We start from the raw sequence: 20,167 nt of genomic DNA on the forward strand, positions 1-20,167 counted from the left end.
CAGGATGGGCAGGAAGGCCTCCTGTCACGTGGTGGCGTGTGTCCGCGTACCTCAGTTGTTCCAGATCGACACAGCTGGCTGCATGGAGGTCGTTCGGGAGAGGAAGGCCCAGCCGCCCACCCTGCTCCAGGCTGGTGCCCGGGACTCGCCGCCGCTGCAGGTGAGGAGTGAGGGTGAGTGCCAGGCACGGGCTTCCCTGGTTCCCGCCACCCTTCCGTCCCGTCCCAGTGGCACAGCCAGCACGGGGCAGATGGCGCCTGTCCAGCCGGGGAGAGAGGCGTTTTCGGGGCCCCGCAGGCCGGGCCAGCCCGAGACGCTCCTGGGAGGCGTCTGCCCGGCTCCCGGGGTGGGCCCGGGGCCCTGAGGGGCTTTGAGGCGAGTTCAGGGGGTGCAGGGCCTGCGCTGGCACTCAGGCCCGCCTGGCTCCACAGCGTGCGTTCTTCCCGCCTTGCCGTACCTCCCCTGGGTGGAGCGTGGGGGCCATCGGGCGGCTGCTGCCCTGGGCACTGGCCCCGCTGGGGTGGCAGCCCGCTGCCGGTGGCCAGATCCTTGACTCTTGAAGCTGGGGGCTGTGCCCCTGAGCCCGGTCACCTCGGGAGGAAATGACAAAATAGTGTTGCTCGTCGGAGGACCAAATACGGTCCTGTGGTGGCCCATCCAGGCCCCGGAGCCCCGTGCCCTCCTGCCTAGACAGCCAGGCCCCCTGCCTCTCCCTGCAAAGCCCACACAGCCCTGAGCCCCCTGAGATGAGCTCTTCCGAGGGTGCCTTTGGGTGGAGTCGCGTTGGGGGTGGGGCGACAGGCTAGTGGTGGTCTTGGTGGGGGTGGAGAAGTGGGTCTGGGCCCTTGGGGACTTCCCTGAGGCGCTGACGCTGCTCTGGCTTCTTTTCCAGGTACCCTCGAGTGCCCGGAACACCCCAGGTACTGCCCATCTGCCTCTCCCTTTATCTGCGTGGTTTGTTTTTAGTGGGGAAAGGGCCGGACCTGTTGCAGGTTTTGGATTTCAGTGCCTCGCGATGGGTCCGTTTTTGGTTTTTTTTTTTTTTTTTCAGTTAATTAATTTCTTATTTATTTTTGGCGGCGTTGGTCTTTGTTGCTGCGCGCGGGCTTTCTCTAGTTGCAGTGAGCGGGGGCTACTTACTCTTTGTTGCGGCTTGCGGGCTTCTCATCGCTGTGGCTTCTCTTGTTGCGGAGCACGGGCTCTAGGCACGCGGGCTTCAGTAGTTGTGGCTCGCGGGCTCCAGAGCGCAGGCTCAGTAGTTGTGGCGCACGGGCTTAGCTGCTCCGCGGCACGTGGGATCTTCCCGGACCAGGACTCGAACCCGTGTCACCTGCGTTGGCAGGCGGATTCTTAACCTCTGCGCCACCAGGGACGTCCTGCAGTGGGTCCGTTTGAATGCCACCTCAGGGAGGAGGCCTGGCTGGTGTGGCTGGTAGGGCAGCGTCTGGTACGGGCCTCTCCTGCCTGTGGTCACCAGTCTGCCCACACCGGCAGAATCAGGCGAGGGTCTGGGGTCCTGAGAGGTGACGCGCAGGGAGGAGGGCAGCGTAGCCAGCAGTCCTTGTTTGGAAGGTGTTCGAGATGGAGGGCTGATGGCAGGGCCGTCGTGGGCTGGCCTTCCTCCTGGGCCCGCCCTGGTTGGGGCAGGAGCGTGGGCGCTCAGGGTGCCGTGCGAGGGGAGGTCTGGGGACGTGCGGCCGGGCTGGCGTGCCCCTCTCGGCCCAGACGCCAGGCCCAGCAGCTGCCCTCTGTGAGGGCCCTTCCCCCGGGACGCGTCCTATCTCGGGAGCTCATCAGCCAGCGTTCTGTCCTCCCTGCAGGCTGATTTATTTTTGGCTGCATTGGGTCTTTGTTGCTGCGCGCGGGCTTTCTCTAGTTGCAGTGAGCGGGGGCTACTTACTCTTTGTTGCGGCTTGCGGGCTTCTCATCGCTGTGGCTTCTCTTGTTGCGGAGCACGGGCTCTAGGCACGCGGGCTTCAGTAGTTGTGGCTCGCGGGCTCCAGAGCGCAGGCTCAGTAGTTGTGGCGCACGGGCTTAGCTGCTCCGCGGCACGTGGGATCTTCCCGGACCAGGACTCGAACCCGTGTCACCTGCGTTGGCAGGCGGATTCTTAACCTCTGCGCCACCAGGGACGTCCTGCAGTGGGTCCGTTTGAATGCCACCTCAGGGAGGAGGCCTGGCTGGTGTGGCTGGTAGGGCAGCGTCTGGTACGGGCCTCTCCTGCCTGTGGTCACCAGTCTGCCCACACCGGCAGAATCAGGCGAGGGTCTGGGGTCCTGAGAGGTGACGCGCAGGGAGGAGGGCAGCGTAGCCAGCAGTCCTTGTTTGGAAGGTGTTCGAGATGGAGGGCTGATGGCAGGGCCGTCGTGGGCTGGCCTTCCTCCTGGGCCCGCCCTGGTTGGGGCAGGAGCGTGGGCGCTCAGGGTGCCGTGCGAGGGGAGGTCTGGGGACGTGCGGCCGGGCTGGCGTGCCCCTCTCGGCCCAGACGCCAGGCCCAGCAGCTGCCCTCTGTGAGGGCCCTTCCCCCGGGACGCGTCCTATCTCGGGAGCTCATCAGCCAGCGTTCTGTCCTCCCTGCAGGCTGCCTCCTCCAGAGCGTGCCGGCCCGAGGAGCTGCGAGGAAGAGCACCTGCCACGTGGGGAGCGGAGGGCCGCAGGCCTGCCGCGCGGAGTCCACGCCGCGGGCAGCCCCACAGGCTCCGTGCGGACCCCGGCCCAAGCCCAAAACCGTGTCTGAGCTGCTTCGGGAGAAGCGGCTGCGGGAGGCCCGAGCCAGGAAGGCTGCCCAGGGCCCTGTGGTCCTCCCGTCCCAGGTGCTGGTCTCCTCGCCTGTGGTCTTCCAGCCGCTGGCCCCCCAAGGCCCCCCAGTCTCCAGTGCCGTGCTGTCTGGGCCTGGGGGCCCTGTAGCGGCCGGTTCAAGTGCGTTAGGCTCTTGGGCCTCAGCCATGGAGGAGAGACCCCTGACGCTGCAAGCCTTTGCCCTCGCTCCGGCCTCCACGGGAGCCTTGAAGGCCCCGGCTGCCCCTGCTGCCTCCGGGGCCCCAGGTCTGGGCCCCGGCCAGGTCCTTGTGAGCTGCCGGCCAGGCGGTCTCGGACAGTCTCAGGCCCCCGCCACGTCCCGGAAGCAGGGCGTGCCCGAGGCACCACCCTCTCTCCCTGCAGCCCCCAGCCCCGTTCAGCGGCCCGCCCAGCCCCGCAGCCGGACACCAGCTCTGGGCACACACACGGCAGCCGGCACCTCTCTGCCTGTCACCTGGGTGCTCACAGCCCAGGGGCTGCTCTCTGTGCCTGTGCAGGCGGTGGTGGGCCTTCCGAGGCCCACAGGGACTCCTGAGCCCCCAGGGCTATCGGCGACTCTGCCGCCCTCCCCGACTGCGACTCGGGCAGGCCAGGGCCCCAGGCTCCCTGGGCAGGGCCACCCTCGGCAGCCCCCAACCACCACGGACACAGAATCAGACCCTGCCTCCGGGACAGAGCTCTTGACCCTTCCGACGCACCCCACGCCCCAGAGCCCCGCGGAGGTGGACAGGGCCCACGGCCCTGGGGGACTCTCCCCTGGGGAGGCCCCAGCGGCTGCGGGGACACCCTCCCAGGCTACAGCCCTGGCTGACGACGCTGAAGCGGAGCCCCCAGGGGCCACCTCAGGGCCAGGGGAGCCCAGGAGGCCGTTGGGCCAGGAGGGGCCCGAGAGGAGTGCCGTGGACTTGGGCCTCCTCTCGCAGGAGGGCGAGGAAGCTGTGCGGGAGTGGCTGAGGGGGTGGCGAGGGGTGCGTGTGCCCCCCCTGGGCAGCAGGCTGTCCTACCAGCCGCCCACGCTGTGCAGCCTGCGGGCACTGTCTGGCCTCCTGCTCCGCAAGAAGGCCTTGGAGCACAGAGCCACCTCCCTGGTGCCCAGCGGGGCAGCCGGAGCCCTGCAGGCCTCGCTGGGGCGGGTGCGCGAGCGGCTCCGGGACAGCCCGGCCTACCTGCTGCTGAGGGTGCGCTTCCTGGCGGCGTTCGCCCTCCCCGCGCTCCTGGCCACCCTGTCCCCCCGCGGCGTCCCCACCACCCTGTCGGTGGCCACGAGGTACAACCCCGAGAGTGACAGTGATGACAGCAGCCTGGGGGAGCTAGAGCTGGTCGGCGGGCAGCCAGGGGGCTCGGCCGGCGGTGCCCAGGCGGCCGCCATGCCTGCTCAGGTAGGCGGTTGCAGGTGTGGCGCCCTCGCCCCCTTCCCCACGCCCGTCCGCGTCCCCCGGGGCGCCCTCACCCCGTGGGTGTCGGCCCCCGCCCGGGGCACCGGGGGCAGGAGCAGGAGGAGGTCGTGGCAGGGGGGCCGGCAGCTGGTTTCTGAGGAGGAATAGGCCGCTCCGTGCGCCCCGTCGCATGCCGGCGTGGGGGTCCCGCCACCCAGGCCTCGTCCGCAGGAGCGGCGGCCTCAGTCTCCGTGTCCCCCGTGCGCGCACACGCACACACCCCTGGGGGGCTGTCTGTGCGCCTGCACTTTGTGGGGTCCGTCCAGTTGCCGACTCCAGCACGTGTATATCCGGAGTTCTCTAAGCTGTGGCAGCAAAACCACCATAACTGTGTTTCCTGACAAGAAACCCGATTCGCACACGTGTGAAGGTGTCCCCTGACCCGTGCACCCAGGGAGCCCCTAGTCCCTGTTGCCTGGGCTGAGCAGGAGAGCCGGGTCGCCTCAGGCCAGGGAGGGCCCCAAGGTCCCTGGCAGGTGGTGTCCGGCGAGCAGGTGGTGGCCCCCCAGAGAATCCCCGGAAGCAGTCCCTCGCCTTCACGCGGGGTGGCCTCGCTGCTGGCCTGGTAGAGCCTGGGGCCGCCTTTACGCGGTGCCGGGGAGGCAGGGTTGTCGCTGGAGCTGGGCGGGTCCCACCTGCCCGGCCCGCGTCCTTCCCGGGAGCACGGCCTCAGGAGTCCGGTGGCGGGGCGGGGGGGGGCCTTCTGGACTGAAGCAAACGCAAAACACTGCTGGGCCCTGCGTATTGAGGGCAGAAGGCTCGCTGCCCCCCCCGTAGTGTGTGCAGCCTCCCATGGTCCTCCATCCCTGCCCGGCTAGCCCGGTTTGGGGGAACCATGGCATAGGTGGCTGGCTCTTGGTGGGCTGCTCAGAGGGGATTGGAGCCCCCGAGTGAGAGGGGTCAGCAGAAAGCCAGAGCCCGCGTGTGACCCCGGGAAGGCAGCACCTCCTGTTCCAGCTCCGTGGGGACAAGTCCGGGGGGGCTACCTGTTCCTCGCTGCCACCCCGTTCCCTGCCCATCCTGGCTGGAGGGTCACTCTCGTCCTCCTCTGCCTGGACTTTGTTTCAGGGAACGCCACGCCCCGGACAGGCCTCTGCCCCCTCCTGCCCGGACGGTCCTGATGACCTTGACGTGCTCCAGACCCGGCACGCCCGGCACGCCCGGAAGCGGAGGAGGCTGGATTGAGCAGCACGGTGAGGGACCCGGGCCCGCCCTCAGCTTTGCACTGGGCACACGGGGCCCCGGGAGCTCACCTCAGCTTGTTGGTGTCACGCAGGCTGGGGGTGGGATATACAGGCCGCGGCGGGCAGGGTCTTGGAGGCCGGCCCCCCCCCCTCGCTCCCCTCTCCCACTGGGTCCCACACCCCAGCCTCTGTTGCTTCCCTCCTGCCAGCCCCCGTGTGCCTTGGGGCCTCGGCACTTCTGTCCTCTCTGCTTGGCACTCTTCTCCCCGTCTGTCTGCAAGGCTCGTCCACCTCTCTCTCCGGGTCTCTGCCCCGTGGTCAGCTCCTCAGAGACGCCCTCCCCAAGCGTTCTAAGGTGGCATCGCTGTCCCATGCCTGTCTGTCCTCGTGGCACTTGCCCCCCGCCCCGACACCTGACGTGGTCCGTCTGTGTATTTGTCCGTTGTCTCCCGGAACGTGAGCCTGTAGGGCAAGCATAGGGTCCCCAGTGCCCAGACAGCAGGCACCAAATAGGCGCGGCATGGTCGGTTTTCACATGCCGAGACCCACGTCGGGGAGGATGTCGCAGAGGCAGGAGCTGGGTCCTCAAGCACGGGGCGGGCTGCACTGTGGGAGGTTCCGGGTCCTGGGCTGGATGGCTAGAGCGGGAGCAAGCGCTCGGGGGGGCAGGGGGCGCGCAGAGGGGATACCTGGGGTGGGCCCGCTTAGAGCCCACTCAGGCTCCAGGGCCAGTCCTCCGCACGGCCCGCTCCGTGGACCCCGGGTGGGCAGCAAGGCCTCGCTCCACCATCCCCGCCCCACGAGGCAGTGCTGTCCCGCCGCGTTCCCATCCGTGGGGTCCGGCTGGGGTCAGGGCCCCCCTGCCATCAGGGCGATCTCGTGTTCCAGGACTTCCCAGGGCCGGACAGCCACTGCTGCCGCCGACGGGAGGCGGGGCTCCTGCTGGACCCAGGCGAGCTTGCCCACCCCGGGAGGCTGGCACCCATTCTGCGGCAGAAGGGCTCTGCCAACAGTGGCCGCGTCGTGACGGGCTCGGCTGGTCCCCGGGTGCAAACCGAAATATCGGGAGGAATAAAGAAATGTCCCGTTTCTTAATTAAAAGCAAGCCACGTGCCTTTGGTGGTCTCGTCCTGAGGTACTGGGCGGTGTCAGACGGATTGGGCCGCCCCTGGATGTGTGGGGAGTGTGCCAGCTGGGCCCTGGGGTCCACGGAGCCCCTGCACACTGGGCCCCTGGGGGCCTGTGGAGGGGGAGAAACAGAGGGTTACCCATCTCACGAGAAACGCTTGTGGCTCTGGCCTTCAGGCTGGGGGGCTGCTCCAAGCAGAAGGCAGCCCAGCGCCCACCCAGGTGCTGGTGCCCCGCTTGGTGCCACCACAGGGATGGGGCGGGCCCACTTCCTCTGCCATCCAGACCACACAGGCCGGCCCAGGCGGCTCCCCAGAACCAGTGGCAGCCTGTCTACCCGCAGTCCCCACGGCGGCCCCGGGCCGGCGCTCTTTATTCCGTGCAGGCGTTTCTTTGGCAGGAGACCGAGTCCCCGCGGCCTCTCTGTCCCTCTTGTCTGAAGGAGCTCGGGTTTGGGTGTTTGGTTACGCCCGCCGAGACGCTGGCTTTTCCTGGAGCTTTGTTCTTGCACCTTGTTCCCCTTTGCTTTCACCTTATTAGGGAAATTTTCCAACACAGAAATGGGACGAGTGTGCCCAGTGTGTGTCCTGCCCCCCCCAGACAGCAGTCACTTGGGGTCACCTGTCTCCCCTTTGCCTGCACCCAGACAGCACACGTCACGTCACGCAGCCACAGACTGACTCGCCACTCGGGGGTGTGTGTGTGTGTTTCACTTTGCGCCCGGTACTGGACTCGCCAGTTCCGGTTTTCCTTGTGATTTCCTGATCTGTGGGTTATGTAAGATGTTTGTTATTTAATTCTGAGACACTCAGTGATATTCCAGGTGTCCTCCAGTTACCGACTTCTAGTTTGATTCTGACGTGGTCAGAGAACACAGCGTTGTTATTATTTAATTCATAAACACACCACGAGGAAGACTCCTTCCTTAGCCTCATGTCATGAAACAGGAAACACTGGATCACGGAGGGCCTGGCCCTGGCCCTCTGCCCGCCGGGTGCGCAGAGCCGCAGCTCCCGCCGCTCCTGTACCAGGACTCCCCCCGAGACCCTCCAGGCTGGGGCAGGATCCCCCAGATCACGGCTCCCCCAGGGGCCTGGGGGCCTGCCCACGCCTGGAGGGTCATGCCTGGAGGGTGACACCTCGGGCCTCCTGGAGGCCTGCGGGGAGGCCCGGCCACTCAGCAGCGCCTGGCGGTGCCCGGACTCCCGGGGTTTAGCCCACTGACCGCCGCGGGCTCAGAAGGCAGAGAAGAACCCTGGGGCTGAGGGGCTCGGGACCCTACAGGAAGGGAGCCAGCAGCGCCGGTCAGGCCCCTGCCCACCCAGCCGCAGCCCCTTCCCGGAGCTGTTGCTCAACCTGGCAGGTGGCAGCTCTTTCAGTTCAACCAGTGAGGCCACTCTGGTGGGCCGGTGGCCTGGGGATTCCCCTGGGGCCCTGCTGTCGCTGCCCCGTGCGTCCTGGTGGGGAGGGGCTGCTCCCAGGAAGGGACAGGCTGAGGCAGCTGCAGCCTGGGCTGGCAACGTGTGGGGTTAGGCTTAGGGGCTGCAGCCCCTCCCCAGCCCCATGCCCTCTTTGGACACCACGCTGCAGTCCTTACGGGACCCAGGTGGACTGGACGGTGGCTTGGCCTCGTCCAACCCTGGGAGAGCCACGGCTCGGCTCCCACCCCGCAGGGTCGGGCTGGGCCTCCAGGGTAGCCCCCGGGGCCCTGGCGCTGGGCTGGCTGGTGGGGGAGGGGGGTGGCGTGGGGGGCTCTGGAGCAGCTTTCCTCGGGAGCAGGCGGCTTCCACTTCCCTGTCCCCGCCTCCCGGGGCCGCCCGGCTTGGGCGAATCAGAGGGCAGCGCGGGGATGGTCCCCTGTGGGAGGACAGCCGGGCCTCTGCGGGCTTAACCAGACCCATCAGGAAGTGCACGGCTTTCCTCCGGCTCCACCCTCCCCGTCCCGGCAGCCGGGCGGCCCTCACCACTCGCTGAATCGGGCGGCCCAGGCCGACCGGTGTCCGGCTGCGCAGGTGCCCCGGGAGGATCCCGAGGTAGGCTGGCCTGGTGCCCTTTTTCCAGGTGGTTGGGAAGCCGCTGTGGCCCAGCTCGGGCTTGGCAGGGAGCGGGGTCTGGAGCAAATACCCCAGGAGGGCATCAGGTGGCCTGGCTCTGCTGCCCTGTCCCCTTCACAGCCACCCGGTACCTGCTGGTCATTTCACTGGAATTAGCAGCAGGGCGTTGTCAGGTGTGGGGCGCGTGGACGTCAGGCTAGGAAGGCGGGGACCGGGCCAAACACTCCAAAGAACCCAAGTTGCTGGTGTTTTCATTCAATGCTTAGTCTGTTGCTGGGTGGGCGGGCTGACTGAGGGCAGCGCGAACCTGCTGCCAGCCGCGTCTCTAGGAGGGTGGCCCAGTCCCTTTGGGCTGGAAACTGGTGTTTCCCACACAGGTCAAAGGCTCGGCCTGCGGCGGCGGGGTCAGGGTCTCCGTCCCCGCCGCTGGGAGGAGGCCACCACAGGGCTGCTCCCGGCTCAGCCTGGCCCTGGAGAGAGTGGTTGCCCCGCTGGCAGTGTAGACGGGAGTAGAGGCGGGTGGCACCAGCACAGATGGCCCCCTGCCGGAGAGCCGGCCTGACGGCCCCCAAGAGCGCGGCCAAGAGCAGGCCTCGCCTGGGAGGCAGGCAGGAGCCTGGACGGCTGGCGTCCCAGAGGCTGGAGGAGGCGTGGAGCCGCGTTCCAGGCCAGCCCCGGGCGGCACAGCCACCCCTCACAGTGCGCTGGGGCCCTGGCTCTCCCTCGACCGTGGGCCGTCCAGTCACCCCTCCTGGAGGGCACCCGGTCAGCGAGCCTGACCCGGAGCAGGCCGGCCCGGCAGCGGCTAGGTGACCGTTGCATCACCAGCTGCCGGAAGGAGGGGCGGGGGGAGTGGATGTGAGCAGGCGCTGTCCCGCGGGGAAGCGGGGAAGGAGGAAGTCCCGCCAGCACAGCCTGGCGCCTCGGGGGCCAGGCACTGGCCAGCCGGGGGCTGGGGCTGGGTTCCCTCCCCCATGTGCCAGGGAGGCTGTGCCGGTAGGTGGCACAAACAGCTCCGTGGGGAGGGGGCAGCCTCCCGCCGGCCCCGCAGCACTTCGGGGTGCTCTGGGGGAACAGGGCCAAAGGAGGGCCATGGTGCAGGGGAGCGTGTTCTCCTAGATGCCACCTGACCCTGGAGCGTCTCCACGCACTTCCCCACGCTTATGGGGTGACTCGGGGAGAGAAAAAGCCCAGGGCGGCCGGAGGGCCGGGAGCAGGGCCGTGAAGGGCGAGGCCGGGCGAGCCGCTGGGAGGGAGCGGGGGCGGGCTTCTCCCTCTCTCGGCGGCCCCTCCCCTGGACGCCCCTGGGCCGGGTTCCTGGTCCGGCTCACCGCGGCACCCCCTCCCAGCCGCCGGCCCCGGCTCCGCCATGTCCGACTACGAGAACGAGGGCGAGTGCTGGAGCGCCCTGGAGGGCTTCCGGGTGAAGCTGGTCTCCACCATCGACCCCGCCCGCCTCACGCCCTACCTGCGCCAGTGCAAGGTCCTGAGCCCCGACGACGAGGAGCAGGTGCTCAGCGACCCCAGCCTGGCCACCCGCAAGCGCAAAGTGGGTCAGTGCCCACCCCCACCCCGTGCCCCGGAGGCCCCCCGCCCTGTCTGCCCGCAGCTGGGGTGCTTCCCGCGCAGCTGAGGCCCCGGGAGGGCCGTCCAGACCCCCACCACTGCAGCCCCGCCTCGCGTGCCCACGCGTGTCCTCTGGGCCGCAGGCGTGCTCCTGGACATCCTGCAGCGGACCGGCCACAAGGGCTACGTGGCGTTCCTGGAGAGCCTGGAGCTCTACTACCCGCAGCTGTACAGGAAGGTCACGGGCAAAGAGCCCACCCGCGTCTTCTCCGTGATCATCGGTGAGGAACAGGACACGGGCCTGGAGGCACAGGGCCCGGGTGGAGGGGCAGGGGGTGGTGTGGGTCAGAGCCGGCGGCCCCCTGCCCACCTGGTCCCCTCGTGGGTAAATCGCGTACGAAAGAAAGGCAGCGAGCCGTGTGTGGGAAGGGCGCCAGCTTCTGGGTGTCACTCCCGTCCCGCTCTCCTCCTCACACTCGTGGAGGGAGCAGAGGCTGGAGGAAAGGGGGACCCGAACTCCAGAGGGGGGAGCAGGGGGGAGGTGGGGTGCACAGGCTGATTCTTGGCTCAGAGCCCCTACTGCCCAGAAGACCACGTGACCCGGCTAAAGCCATGCCCGAGAGGCCAGGCCCACTCGCCCCAGCAGCCCATGAGGCGGCCCCGAGTCGCGTCCCCTGCCCCTCAGTCAGGATGGTAAAATTCGACAGAGAGGGATGGACACCCAGGCCCTGGGCTGCCCTGCCCTGCCCTGGGAGGGGGGCGGGGACAGGGCTGGGAGGCGAGTTCAACCCCGGGACGCGGGCAGCAGCCGCAACTGGGAACTGAGCCCTTGGCCAGGCTCCCCCGGAGCCGCCGGTCCTCAGGCGGAGGCCCGGGTGTACCACGCATCGCGTGACGCCCTCCCGGTCCGCAGACGCATCCGGGGAGTCGGGCCTGATGCAGCTGCTGATGAGCGAGGTGATGAAGCTGCAGAACAAGGTGCGGGACCTGACGGCACTGCTGGGCTCCGAGGGCGACCTCATCAAGGAGCTGAGGGTGAAGGACGGCCTGCTGCGCAAGCACCAGGAGCGCGCGCAGAGGCTCAAGGAGGCCTGCGAGGTGGGCGGCCGCGAGCTCCAGCGCTGCAAGGACGAGAACTACGACCTGGCCCTGCGCCTGGCCCGCCAGAGCGAGGAGCGCGGCGCCGCGCTCATGCGCAACCGCGACCTGCAGCTGGAGGTGCCCTGCGCGGCGGGGCTCCCGGGGCGGGCGGCGGGCGCCGGGGCCCTGGGCCGATGCTGACGGCTGGTCCCACAGATCGACAGGCTCAAGCACAGCCTCATGAAGGCAGAGGACGACTGCTCGGTGGAACGCAAGCACACGCTGAAGCTCAAGCACGCCATGGAGCAGCGGCCCAGCCAGGAGCTGCTGTGGGAGCTGCAACAGGAGAGGGCACTGCTGCAGGCGCGGGTGCAGGAGCTGGAGGCCTCCGTCCAGGTGGGGCCCCGGGCGGCAGGCCGGCGGGGCGGGCGCAGGGCGGCCGGCCTGGGCCTCCCAGCCCCGCTGTCCTGCCGCCCTCTCCCTTCGCACCCACAGGAGGGGAAGCCGGACCAGAGCAGCCCCTACATCCAGGTGCTGGAGGAGGACTGGCGGCAGGCGCAGAGGGACCTCCAGGAGCGGACCGCCACCGTCTTCTCCCTGCGCAAGGACCTGCGCCAGGCCGAGGCCCTGCGCGCCCGGGTACGCGGCGGGCGGGTGGGGCCGTGCGCCCCGGGCCGACCGAACGGGGCTCCACGGCCCTCCTTCCCCCTGCCTGGAGGCGAGGGCCGGCCTCCCGCCCCACCTGGTGCCCGCGCCCCCCGGGCACGTCGGGGCCCAGCTTTGGTCTGGAGCTCTGGGCCGGCGGGGCCGCAGGCGGTTCGGCTAACTGCCGTCTCCCGCAGTGCACGGAGGAGAAGGAGATGTTCGAGCTGCAGTGCCTGGCCCTGCGGAAGGACTCCAAGATGTACAAGGACCGCATCGAGGCCATCCTGCAGCAGATGGAGGAGGTCGCCATCGAGCGGGACCAGGTAGGGGCCGCACAGCCCTCCCGGGCGCGATGGCCTTTCAGGGATGCGGTCGTCAAGGTGGTTTTGCAGGGAGCACTGACAAAAGCGGTTCATGCTCGCTCGTTGAAAGACGTGAACGCTGATGAAGTTAATCCCCTTCCCCCACCTCTGCCCCACCTGCCGCCAGGAAGTCCACGCTCCACCTTCTACCGTACCTGCCAGACGTTTCTCAGCGTACGCGTAGTTTCATTTTTGTTTTACAAAAGTGGAAGCTTTCTGACTCGTCTTGCAAAGACTTCTTTCGCTTAAAAAGCCAGGGGCGCCTTGGCCGGCTGCACTCTTCTGGGTGGGGAGGCGGCGCCCCAGCGCGGGGCTGCACCTGCTTTTTCGTTTCCCATCACTTTCCTGTCACGGCTCGGGGTCGTTTCTGATCAGCCACCGCTGCCGCTTCAGTCACTTTCTGGAGGGTGATTGGCAATCTGTGTCAGGAGCCTGAAGCGGTAGAGTCCTTTTCCCCGGCAAACCCACTTCTAGAAAGCCCTCTCATGGGAAAAACAGCAACGCAGAGAAAGCCCGGCAGATGCGCGCTTCCCTCAAGGCCGTGGGCAGCAGGTGTGAAGTGGGCGCAGCTCACCCGACGGGACAGCTCCTTCCCGGAGCTGCCCGAGCAGAGCCCCCTCTGCCTCGTGCGTGGCCGTCGGGGGCGCGCAGGCTCCGGTGGCACCCAGGGCAGGCCACCCGCCCAGGGATGCTGGGGCCTGGCCGCCGAGGTGAGTGGCAGGGTTTTCTCTGGGGGGTCCCGAGTTGGAAGCTGGCACAGAAATTCAGGGTGTCCTGTTACTAATCCAGCCCTGGCTGTCGGGGTCGACTGAGGCAGGGGTGTGTGTTAGCTGCTGGATCACTGCTGGATGCGGAGGCTGGCTTCCTACAAGCGGGCCTCGCAGCCGCAGCCTCCCGGGCCAGTCACTGTAGGCCGTGGGCTGGCCTCCCGGGCTGACCTCAGTGTCCCCGCCGTGGGGGACTGGCTTGGTAAAGCGTGGGGTGTTCGTCTTAAAGAATGTTACATGGCTGTCAACAATCATGTTCTGGATATCAAGCTGTACCCAGGAAGTACGAAACGCGCGTGTGGGCACGTGAACACGGCTGAACGTGCCCAGAGAGCAGGACTTGAAGGCCCTGCAGGGTCAGCAGGGGCTATTCTCAGGGGTACTTTCTTCTTTATATTTTCTGAACCGTCCACACCTTCCATCCCGAGCCTGTATTGCGTTTACAACCCCCCAAACACGAATGATATCCTCGGATAAGAAAGGGGAAGAGGCCGGCGCTGGCCGCCCCCGTCCCCGGCCATGTTGCTGGAAATTCTCCCAGGAGCATTGCTAGAAATAAGGCGGGCTGTGCTGAGAAGTGAGAGAGCCGGGAAGGGAAATGAAAGACCGGGGGGTTGGCGGGGGCAGGGAGACGGGCCGCGCCTGCCCTGCCCTGCGCTGCCCCGCAGGCCATCATGACGCGGGAGGAGCTGCACACACAGCACGCCCGCAGCCTGCAGGACAAGGACGCGCTGCGGAAGCAGGTCCGCGAGCTGGGCGAGAAGGCGGACGAGCTCCAGCTGCAGCTGTTCCAGCGCGAGGGCCAGCTGCTGGCGGTGGAGGGCCGCCTCCGGTGGCAGCAGCTGGAGGCGTCCGTCCTGGTGGGCCTCCCCCGGGGCCTTTACGGTGTCCCTCGGTCAGAGAGAGCCATGGCTCTGCCACGGTGGGGCTGTGGGGGTGCGGCCACATGGGGGCAGGTGTGTCCCTAGAGACTGCAGACCCCAGAGGAGGAGCCGCCAAGGGGCCTGGGCCTGGCCTGACTCAGCCACCACTCTGCCGCTGGCTCTGGCAGGTCCCCAGACGTTCCTGAGCCCCTCCCTCCTCTGTAGGGTTGCCTGCTCACCGAGCCCTCATGGAGGTGGGCTGCAGGGCTGGCATAGCTCAGGGCCCGGCAGGGTGCGGGGAGGGGGAGGGAGGGGCGTTCTGGCCAGGGGCCAGGCCCAGCCATGGCCTGGAGAGGGGCCTCCCTGGAGGGCGGGCTGGCCTGGGACCCCACCCCGTGCCCTCGAGTGGCTCGGTTCCCCCACCGCCTGCTGACCGACCCCTCCTCTGTGACCACAGAGCTCCGACCTAGAAGACGGCTCACCGAGGAACTCCCAGGAGGTGAGTGTGACTCTGGGGGCGGGCCCAGGGCCGCAGCCTCTGCCGGACCACAGTCCCGTATGGGTCCCTCCGAAGCTCTGGGAGCTCAGCCCACCGCCGGCCACCCTCCCAACGCCCGGCTGGGCAGCGTAGGTCCCTCCCTGAGAAGCCGGCAAGGGGGTGCCGGTGGTGGGGAGAGCAGCACTGGGCGGGCAGCGCTGAGGGTCAGGTCCAGTCCTGGCAGGCGGGTGGTCTAACCAGTTGCCCTGTCTCTCTTGGGAAGCTCTCGCTCCCCCAGGACCTAGAGGAGGATGCCCAGCTCTCAGACAAAGGTGAGGAGGCGAGCGGCCTGTCCCGGAAGAATCTGGCTAAGGCTTCCTTCTGGCCGCAAGCTGGCACCCGTCCTGACCTTCAGCACGCACACCGCATGACGCCGGTGTCTGGGGACACATGCCCCAGCCCTGGCCCAGAGACGTCCACAACCCCACTTCACAGATGGGCACACTGAGGCTCAGAGGGATAAGCAACCCCCAGGGTTCCCCAGCCAGCAAACAAGAGCCCCACTGGAGCCCACTCAGGCCCCGGCATTGCAGAGTGGAGGCACCCCGCCCTCCAGGGCAGGGAGCCACTGCCAGGAAGTGGAACGGAGCGGGGCAGGAGGGGCAGCTCAGGGTGACTGGGGCCTTAAGGTGGCAGGGGCGGGATCTTTCTGGCCGCCTGGGCACAGGGCAGGGAGCGGCAGGGAGATGGCCCAGCGGGCATGATGAGGGGCTGGCTCTGAAGGAGGGCGTCAGACTGGAGTTTGGGAGGATGGGTGGTGGCGGGGGCGCCACCGCAGAGGTGGCGTGTGAAGCCAGACGGACTTTCCCAGCTTCTTGAGGGAGGCTGAAAGAGGAAGAGGCGGCACACGGAGAAGTAAGTGGTTGGCCGCTCTGCTGCGTGCCCCGAGACATGAACTTGAGGCCAGTGAGCCCCCACGTGGGGGCAGGCGGGCAGGACCCGCAGGCAGCGAACGGGAGGGGAAGGCTGTTGGCCCAGCCGTCCTGGGGGCCCCAACCCAGGGCTGGTGTGGCCCCTTGCGGGAGGCGGGGCAGGCTTCAGGGTCAGAGGCCAAGGAGGAGGGAAAGACCTGGGCCTGGGCCTTTCCCACCGCAATGTCCCCAAGACCTGGAAGCCACAGTCGCCCATCATGGACGGTTTAGGGGAGTCAGCCCATCAGAGCACTTTTTCTGTGGGTTCCGAGCCCTCGGCCCATCCAGGCCCTGGCAGATGTGGAGGGAGCCCAGCAGCCTGCAGTGTTCTGCTCCCAACGCTGCAGTGCCCCAGCCCCTGCCCAGGGACGGGGCGCAGCATCTGCTGCGGGAGCCAGGAGTGGGAAGTGAGGTCTCTGAGCCCCAGTCCCCATGTCTATACAATGGGAATGCTTGCGGGGTCCAAGTAAGGACCCAGAAGGTGGCACAGGACTGGCCCGGGCTGGGGGGTAGAGGTACTGGCGAGCGCGATCCTGGCGAGTAGGCAAGACCAAAAGGTACAACTCTCCCTTGCAGGCAGCCCGGCCATCGGGGAGAGCCCTCAGCAGCCCTCTGTGGCTCTGTGGAAGGAGCGGCTTTCACTGACCCCCAAGGTAAGGCTGCCTGGGGTCCCTGGAGCCCTGGGAGGCCCCTGGTGTGGGTCTCAGTGTGAATGATAACGGGGAGAGTGGTTCCTCTACCCGGACGCCTGGGGGGTGATCACAAGGTCTCTGCCCATGGGCTCCTGGGGTGTGGTGTTTTGGAATGTGAAGCTGAGCCCCCTCCCTTCTCGGACGAAGCAGCGGGAGAGGGGGCAGGGGGCGGGCCCATCTTCTGGATGGGGCGCAGCGTTAACCTGAGTGGGAACTCGGCCTCACTGTCCACTGCACGAAGCCCGACGGCAAAGGGGCCGCACCGGACACTGTAGTAGAAGGAACGCTGGCCCGGAGCCCATCCCCGCTGGCTGTGCGTGCGTCCCAGGCCAGTCCTGTCATCTGAGAGGAGGGAGAGCGCACCCCGCCCGCCCGGCCCCCGGTGCGCAGCCCCAGGGCGGGGGCTGGGGCCCACGCGGGCGCTGGCCGGAGCCTGAGCCTCGCCTCTCCTGCAGGACGCAGGCCTGAGCGGCGGGGAGCCCCCCGAGAAGGAGAAGGGGCGGCGGCGTCTCAAGGAGAGCTTCGAGAACTACCGCAGGTGGGCCCGCGTGGGCGGAGGGCGAGAGGGGCTGGGGGGCGGTGGCCCCGCGCACACCTGCGCCCACCTGCGCCGCCTGGGTCTCCCGCAGGAAGCGGGCCCTCAGGAAGATGCAGCACGGCGCGAGGCAGGGGGAGGTGGACTGGGAGAATACCACGGGCAGCGACAACACCGACACCGAGGGCTCCTAGCCGGCGCCCGTCGTGGGAGGAGGACACGGCGCCGCCCGGGACCTGGGAGCTGCCCCAGTAGGCCGCCTCTTCGGTGGCGAGCACGGGCTTGTTCTATCTCTGTGTGATGCACACGCGTGCTGCAGTGTTAAAAATGCAGCCCTGTCAATAAACGACCGCGGTCCGGACACCACCGCCTCCGACGGTCTTGCTGCCGCGCGCACCCTCCGACCCCGCGCCGGCCAGCGCGCAACGCCTGCCGCCAGGGGGCAGCAGAGCGCGGCCCGCCGCCGGGACGGAAGCCGAGCAGGGCCGCTTCCATCGCGTGCCCGCTTCCGAGACGGCGGCGGTGTGGCCTCCGCGGGGCGGGGCGGGGCGGGGCGGGGCGGTCTCGGCTGCGCGGGGCGGCAGGCGGGCGGCATGGTGAGGGCGGCGCTGGGCCTCTTGCCGATACTGTTGAGCTGCGCGCGGCCCCGGGGGCCCGGCCTGAGGTGGCTGTGGGGGCGCGGGGCCCGCCTGGAGGCCGCGGGGAGAAGGCGGGCCTGGGGTTGGGGCTGGCGGCGCTTGAGCTCCGAGCCGGGACCCGGGCCGGCGCACTACCAGCTCGTCTATACCTGCAAGGTGGGCACGTGGCGGGGTCGGGGCCGGGCCCGGGCCCACACCTGCACCTGGCGCAGGACGGCTCCGCGGGACGGCGAGGAAGGGTGGGGTTGTCCCCAGGAGGAGGGGCCTTCCAGGAGAGGGGTGGGGCTATCACTCGCGGGGCGTATCTTTCTGGGAGAGGGCGGGGGCATGCGGAGGAGTGTGGCTAATTCGGGGGGCGGGGCCTTCCAGGAGGGGTGGGGCTATCACGGCGGGGCGGGGCCTTCTGGGAAGGGCGGGGGCGGGAGCAGGGCTTCACCTCCTAGTCTCCACCAGGTCTGTGGGACCAGGTCCTCCAAGCGCATCTCCAAGCTCGCCTATCACCAGGGTGTGGTCATCGTGACCTGCCCCTGCTGCCAGAACCACCACATCATCGCCGACAACCTGGGCTGGTTCTCGGACCTGGATGGGAAGAGGTGAGGCTACCTGGGAAGGGTTGGGGACAGAGGTCTATATACCAGTGCTGGCCTGGTCCATCCTGAGTCTGGAGCGCCCCCCAGCCTCCCTGGGGCACCGTCCTAATGAGGATTACAGAGCCCACATCTCCGGCCCAGCTTCCTTATCAATACAAGAGATGTAGTTAAATTTGAAATTCAGATAAAACACAAGTAACTTTTTAGTAAAAGTATGCCCAAGATTGGAACATGTTTTTATTTGCTAAATCTTCCACCCTAGATCAGCTCCTTCGGCCTGCTTCACTGCCTGACTTCTGCCCTCACTGACAGCCTCTGGGGGCAGGTAGGACCTGGTTACATGTCAGGGCCACGGGCCTACCCTAAAATGAGGGTGTCAGACTAGGTTGACTCTTAAAAGCAACAGCTTGCCTTTCACTCTGTGGCTCCTTCAACCTACTCAGGAAGTGCCTGCTATGGGGCAGGGATCCTAGCATGTAGCTTTCTTGTCCTCTGCTGACACTGGTTGGTTGACTGCACCAGACTTGGGGGTGTGTGTGAGGTGGAGTGGTCAGGGCCCTGGGGCTGCAGGGTCAGCCTCACCACCTTGTGGAGAGCAGTGGGGGGGGGCAGTGGTCAGGAGCCTCCTGGCTGCATCGCCCTGATGCCACACCAGCACAGGGACTCATGTGCTCGAGCCTGGCCTGGGGTGCCCTCGAGGGACCAAGATGCAGGACAGCTTCGGGGCCTGGAGTGTCATGGCACTTCCCTCTTTCTCAGGAATGTCGAAGAAATCCTGGCGGCCAGAGGGGAGAAGGTACGCCGAGTGGCTGGCGAGGGGGCCCTGGAGCTCGTTTTAGAGGCTGCGGGGCCCCCCAAATCCACCACTGCTATGGAAGGGGCTGAGGACCAGGATCCCGCCCACTCTGGCAAGACAGAGGCCAGCTGACCCGCCTTCTGCCTTCAAGAAGGATGCTCCGGCGTGAGCCACTCTGGACTTGCCCGTTTCTATCAATAAACAGACATCACTTGCAGATGCTGGGACCTGGCGCTCTCCTGTCACTCATCCCTGGTTCTGGAGTCAGAATGACTCACAAGAACCCGCTCCAGGCTGCAGGCCAGGGCCTTCTGTGGCTGCTGGCCGTGTCTGAGTGGGAAGGGGCTGGACGTGGCGTCGTAGCCCCTCCTGGCTGTGGCTGTGTGGCCTTGGGCAGGTCACTTTGCCCCTCTGAGCCTTTGTCTTCCTGTCTGCAGATAAAGATGCTCACGGTGCCACCTCGTCAGGAGTATAGGCGGAAAGATGGGACTCAGGACGGGCACGGGGTGGCTCAGCCCCGCCCCGCCCCCAAGTGTCAGGGCCCCGATCTTTTTTTTTTTTTCTGCCATGCCACATGGCATGTGGGATCTTAGTTCCCCAACCAGGGATCAAACCTGTGACCCCTGCACTGGAAGCGGGGAGTCTTAACCACTGACGGTCAGGGAAGTCCCAGGGCCCCGATCTTGATGGCCAGTTAGCCACTGTTCTTCCTGGGGGTGGGATCAGCACCCCCAAGCCCCACCGCGGGTCCTGTGCCTCCGGCCAGACACGAGGAGGCCCCGCAGATCCTTCTGTGCCACCTGCCGTCCCCTCGATGCCCCCTGGATGGCACTGGTCAGCCGGTGCCAACCTCAGCCCTGACCCTTGGCCACTGGCCAAGCCAAGTCAGCAGGCTGGGCTGCTCACCGTGGCTGCGGGCGGGCCAGGCGGCCATGGTGGCCAGCGGAGTGGGAGCTGGGCTGCTGTGTGCCTGGTGGTGGGCCGCCTGCCCCACGGAGCGTCCCCCTCCCCGGGGCTGTGCAGTTTATCTCCCAACCTCGTTTGACCACCTTCTCAGGATGTTCCTGTGTTTATTTTAGGATGTTTATTTCCAGAAGTGTTCTGGGCTGTGTGACCTTCAACATTAATCACCAGCCACAATCTCGCAGGATCCGAGCTCCTGACGGCCGCCCCCGTCAGCACAGGCCTCGGCATTGTCCTCCAGGCGCCGGCAGCTCGCGCTCCGACTCGAATACCCCCCGTTCCTCCCGTGGTGAACAACCCCGTTATCCTGCCCAGAGCCCCCCTGTGACATGTGTGGAGTCAGTCATGGAGGACGAGCCAGCACCGGGCCTGCTCCTCCACGGAGGCCCCGAGGGACCCGCTGGCCTTGCAACGCCAGAGCAGCGGGGCCTCGCTGCCGCCACAGGGTTGGAACCAGGTGTGGGGAGGCCCAGGGAGCTGGCCGGACTCTGAGAATGCAGAGCGGACCCAGGAGGGCCACCCAGGCCAAGCCCTCCTTCCGTGGGCGGTTTGGACACGGGTGCTCGCCACATCATTTTTTTTTTTTTTTTTTTTTTGCGGTACGCGGGCCTCTCACTGTT

General features: G+C 67.4%; 2 protein-coding genes across 6 annotated transcripts in view; both read left to right on the forward strand.

Moving 5' to 3' along the window:
• CARD9 (caspase recruitment domain family member 9) overlaps window positions 1-17,774 on the forward strand; it is an 18,530-nt gene extending 756 nt beyond the window's left edge. The window contains exons 2-18 of one of the 5 annotated variants that reach the window (XM_055089455.1): window positions 56-160; window positions 893-920; window positions 2,581-2,813; window positions 5,304-5,428; window positions 9,951-10,154; window positions 10,311-10,448; window positions 11,081-11,385; window positions 11,464-11,643; window positions 11,743-11,886; window positions 12,090-12,215; window positions 13,690-13,881; window positions 14,342-14,383; window positions 14,646-14,694; window positions 15,910-15,986; window positions 16,481-16,563; window positions 16,655-16,811; window positions 17,652-17,774. In XM_055089455.1, the coding sequence (XP_054945430.1) occupies window positions 5,356-5,428; window positions 9,951-10,154; window positions 10,311-10,448; window positions 11,081-11,385; window positions 11,464-11,643; window positions 11,743-11,886; window positions 12,090-12,215; window positions 13,690-13,881; window positions 14,342-14,383; window positions 14,646-14,694; window positions 15,910-15,986; window positions 16,481-16,563; window positions 16,655-16,754 (1,713 nt within the window). In that variant the 5' untranslated portion in view covers window positions 56-160; window positions 893-920; window positions 2,581-2,813; window positions 5,304-5,355 and the 3' untranslated portion in view covers window positions 16,755-16,811; window positions 17,652-17,774. Of the gene's footprint in view, window positions 1-55; window positions 161-892; window positions 921-2,580; window positions 2,814-4,080; window positions 4,179-5,303; window positions 5,429-7,852; window positions 7,911-8,437; window positions 8,581-9,506; window positions 9,598-9,950; window positions 10,155-10,310; window positions 10,449-11,080; window positions 11,386-11,463; window positions 11,644-11,742; window positions 11,887-12,089; window positions 12,216-13,689; window positions 13,882-14,341; window positions 14,384-14,645; window positions 14,695-15,909; window positions 15,987-16,480; window positions 16,564-16,654; window positions 16,812-17,651 lie in introns of those variants that run through there. The other 4 variants (XM_055089456.1, XM_055089457.1, XM_024126542.3 and 1 more) reach the window with 4 other exon arrangements.
• Window positions 17,130-18,804, forward strand: DNLZ (DNL-type zinc finger). Its single transcript, XM_007127259.4, has 3 exons — window positions 17,130-17,354; window positions 17,652-17,791; window positions 18,548-18,804. Exons 1-3 carry the CDS (start codon window positions 17,154-17,156, stop codon window positions 18,714-18,716), a joined length of 510 nt encoding a protein of 169 aa, XP_007127321.2. The 5' UTR covers window positions 17,130-17,153; the 3' UTR covers window positions 18,717-18,804.
• Window positions 18,805-20,167: the final 1,363 nt, after the last annotated feature.

This window comes from Physeter macrocephalus, chromosome 13 (genome assembly GCF_002837175.3).
Source record: "Physeter macrocephalus isolate SW-GA chromosome 13, ASM283717v5, whole genome shotgun sequence".
NCBI lineage: Eukaryota > Metazoa > Chordata > Mammalia > Artiodactyla > Physeteridae > Physeter > Physeter macrocephalus.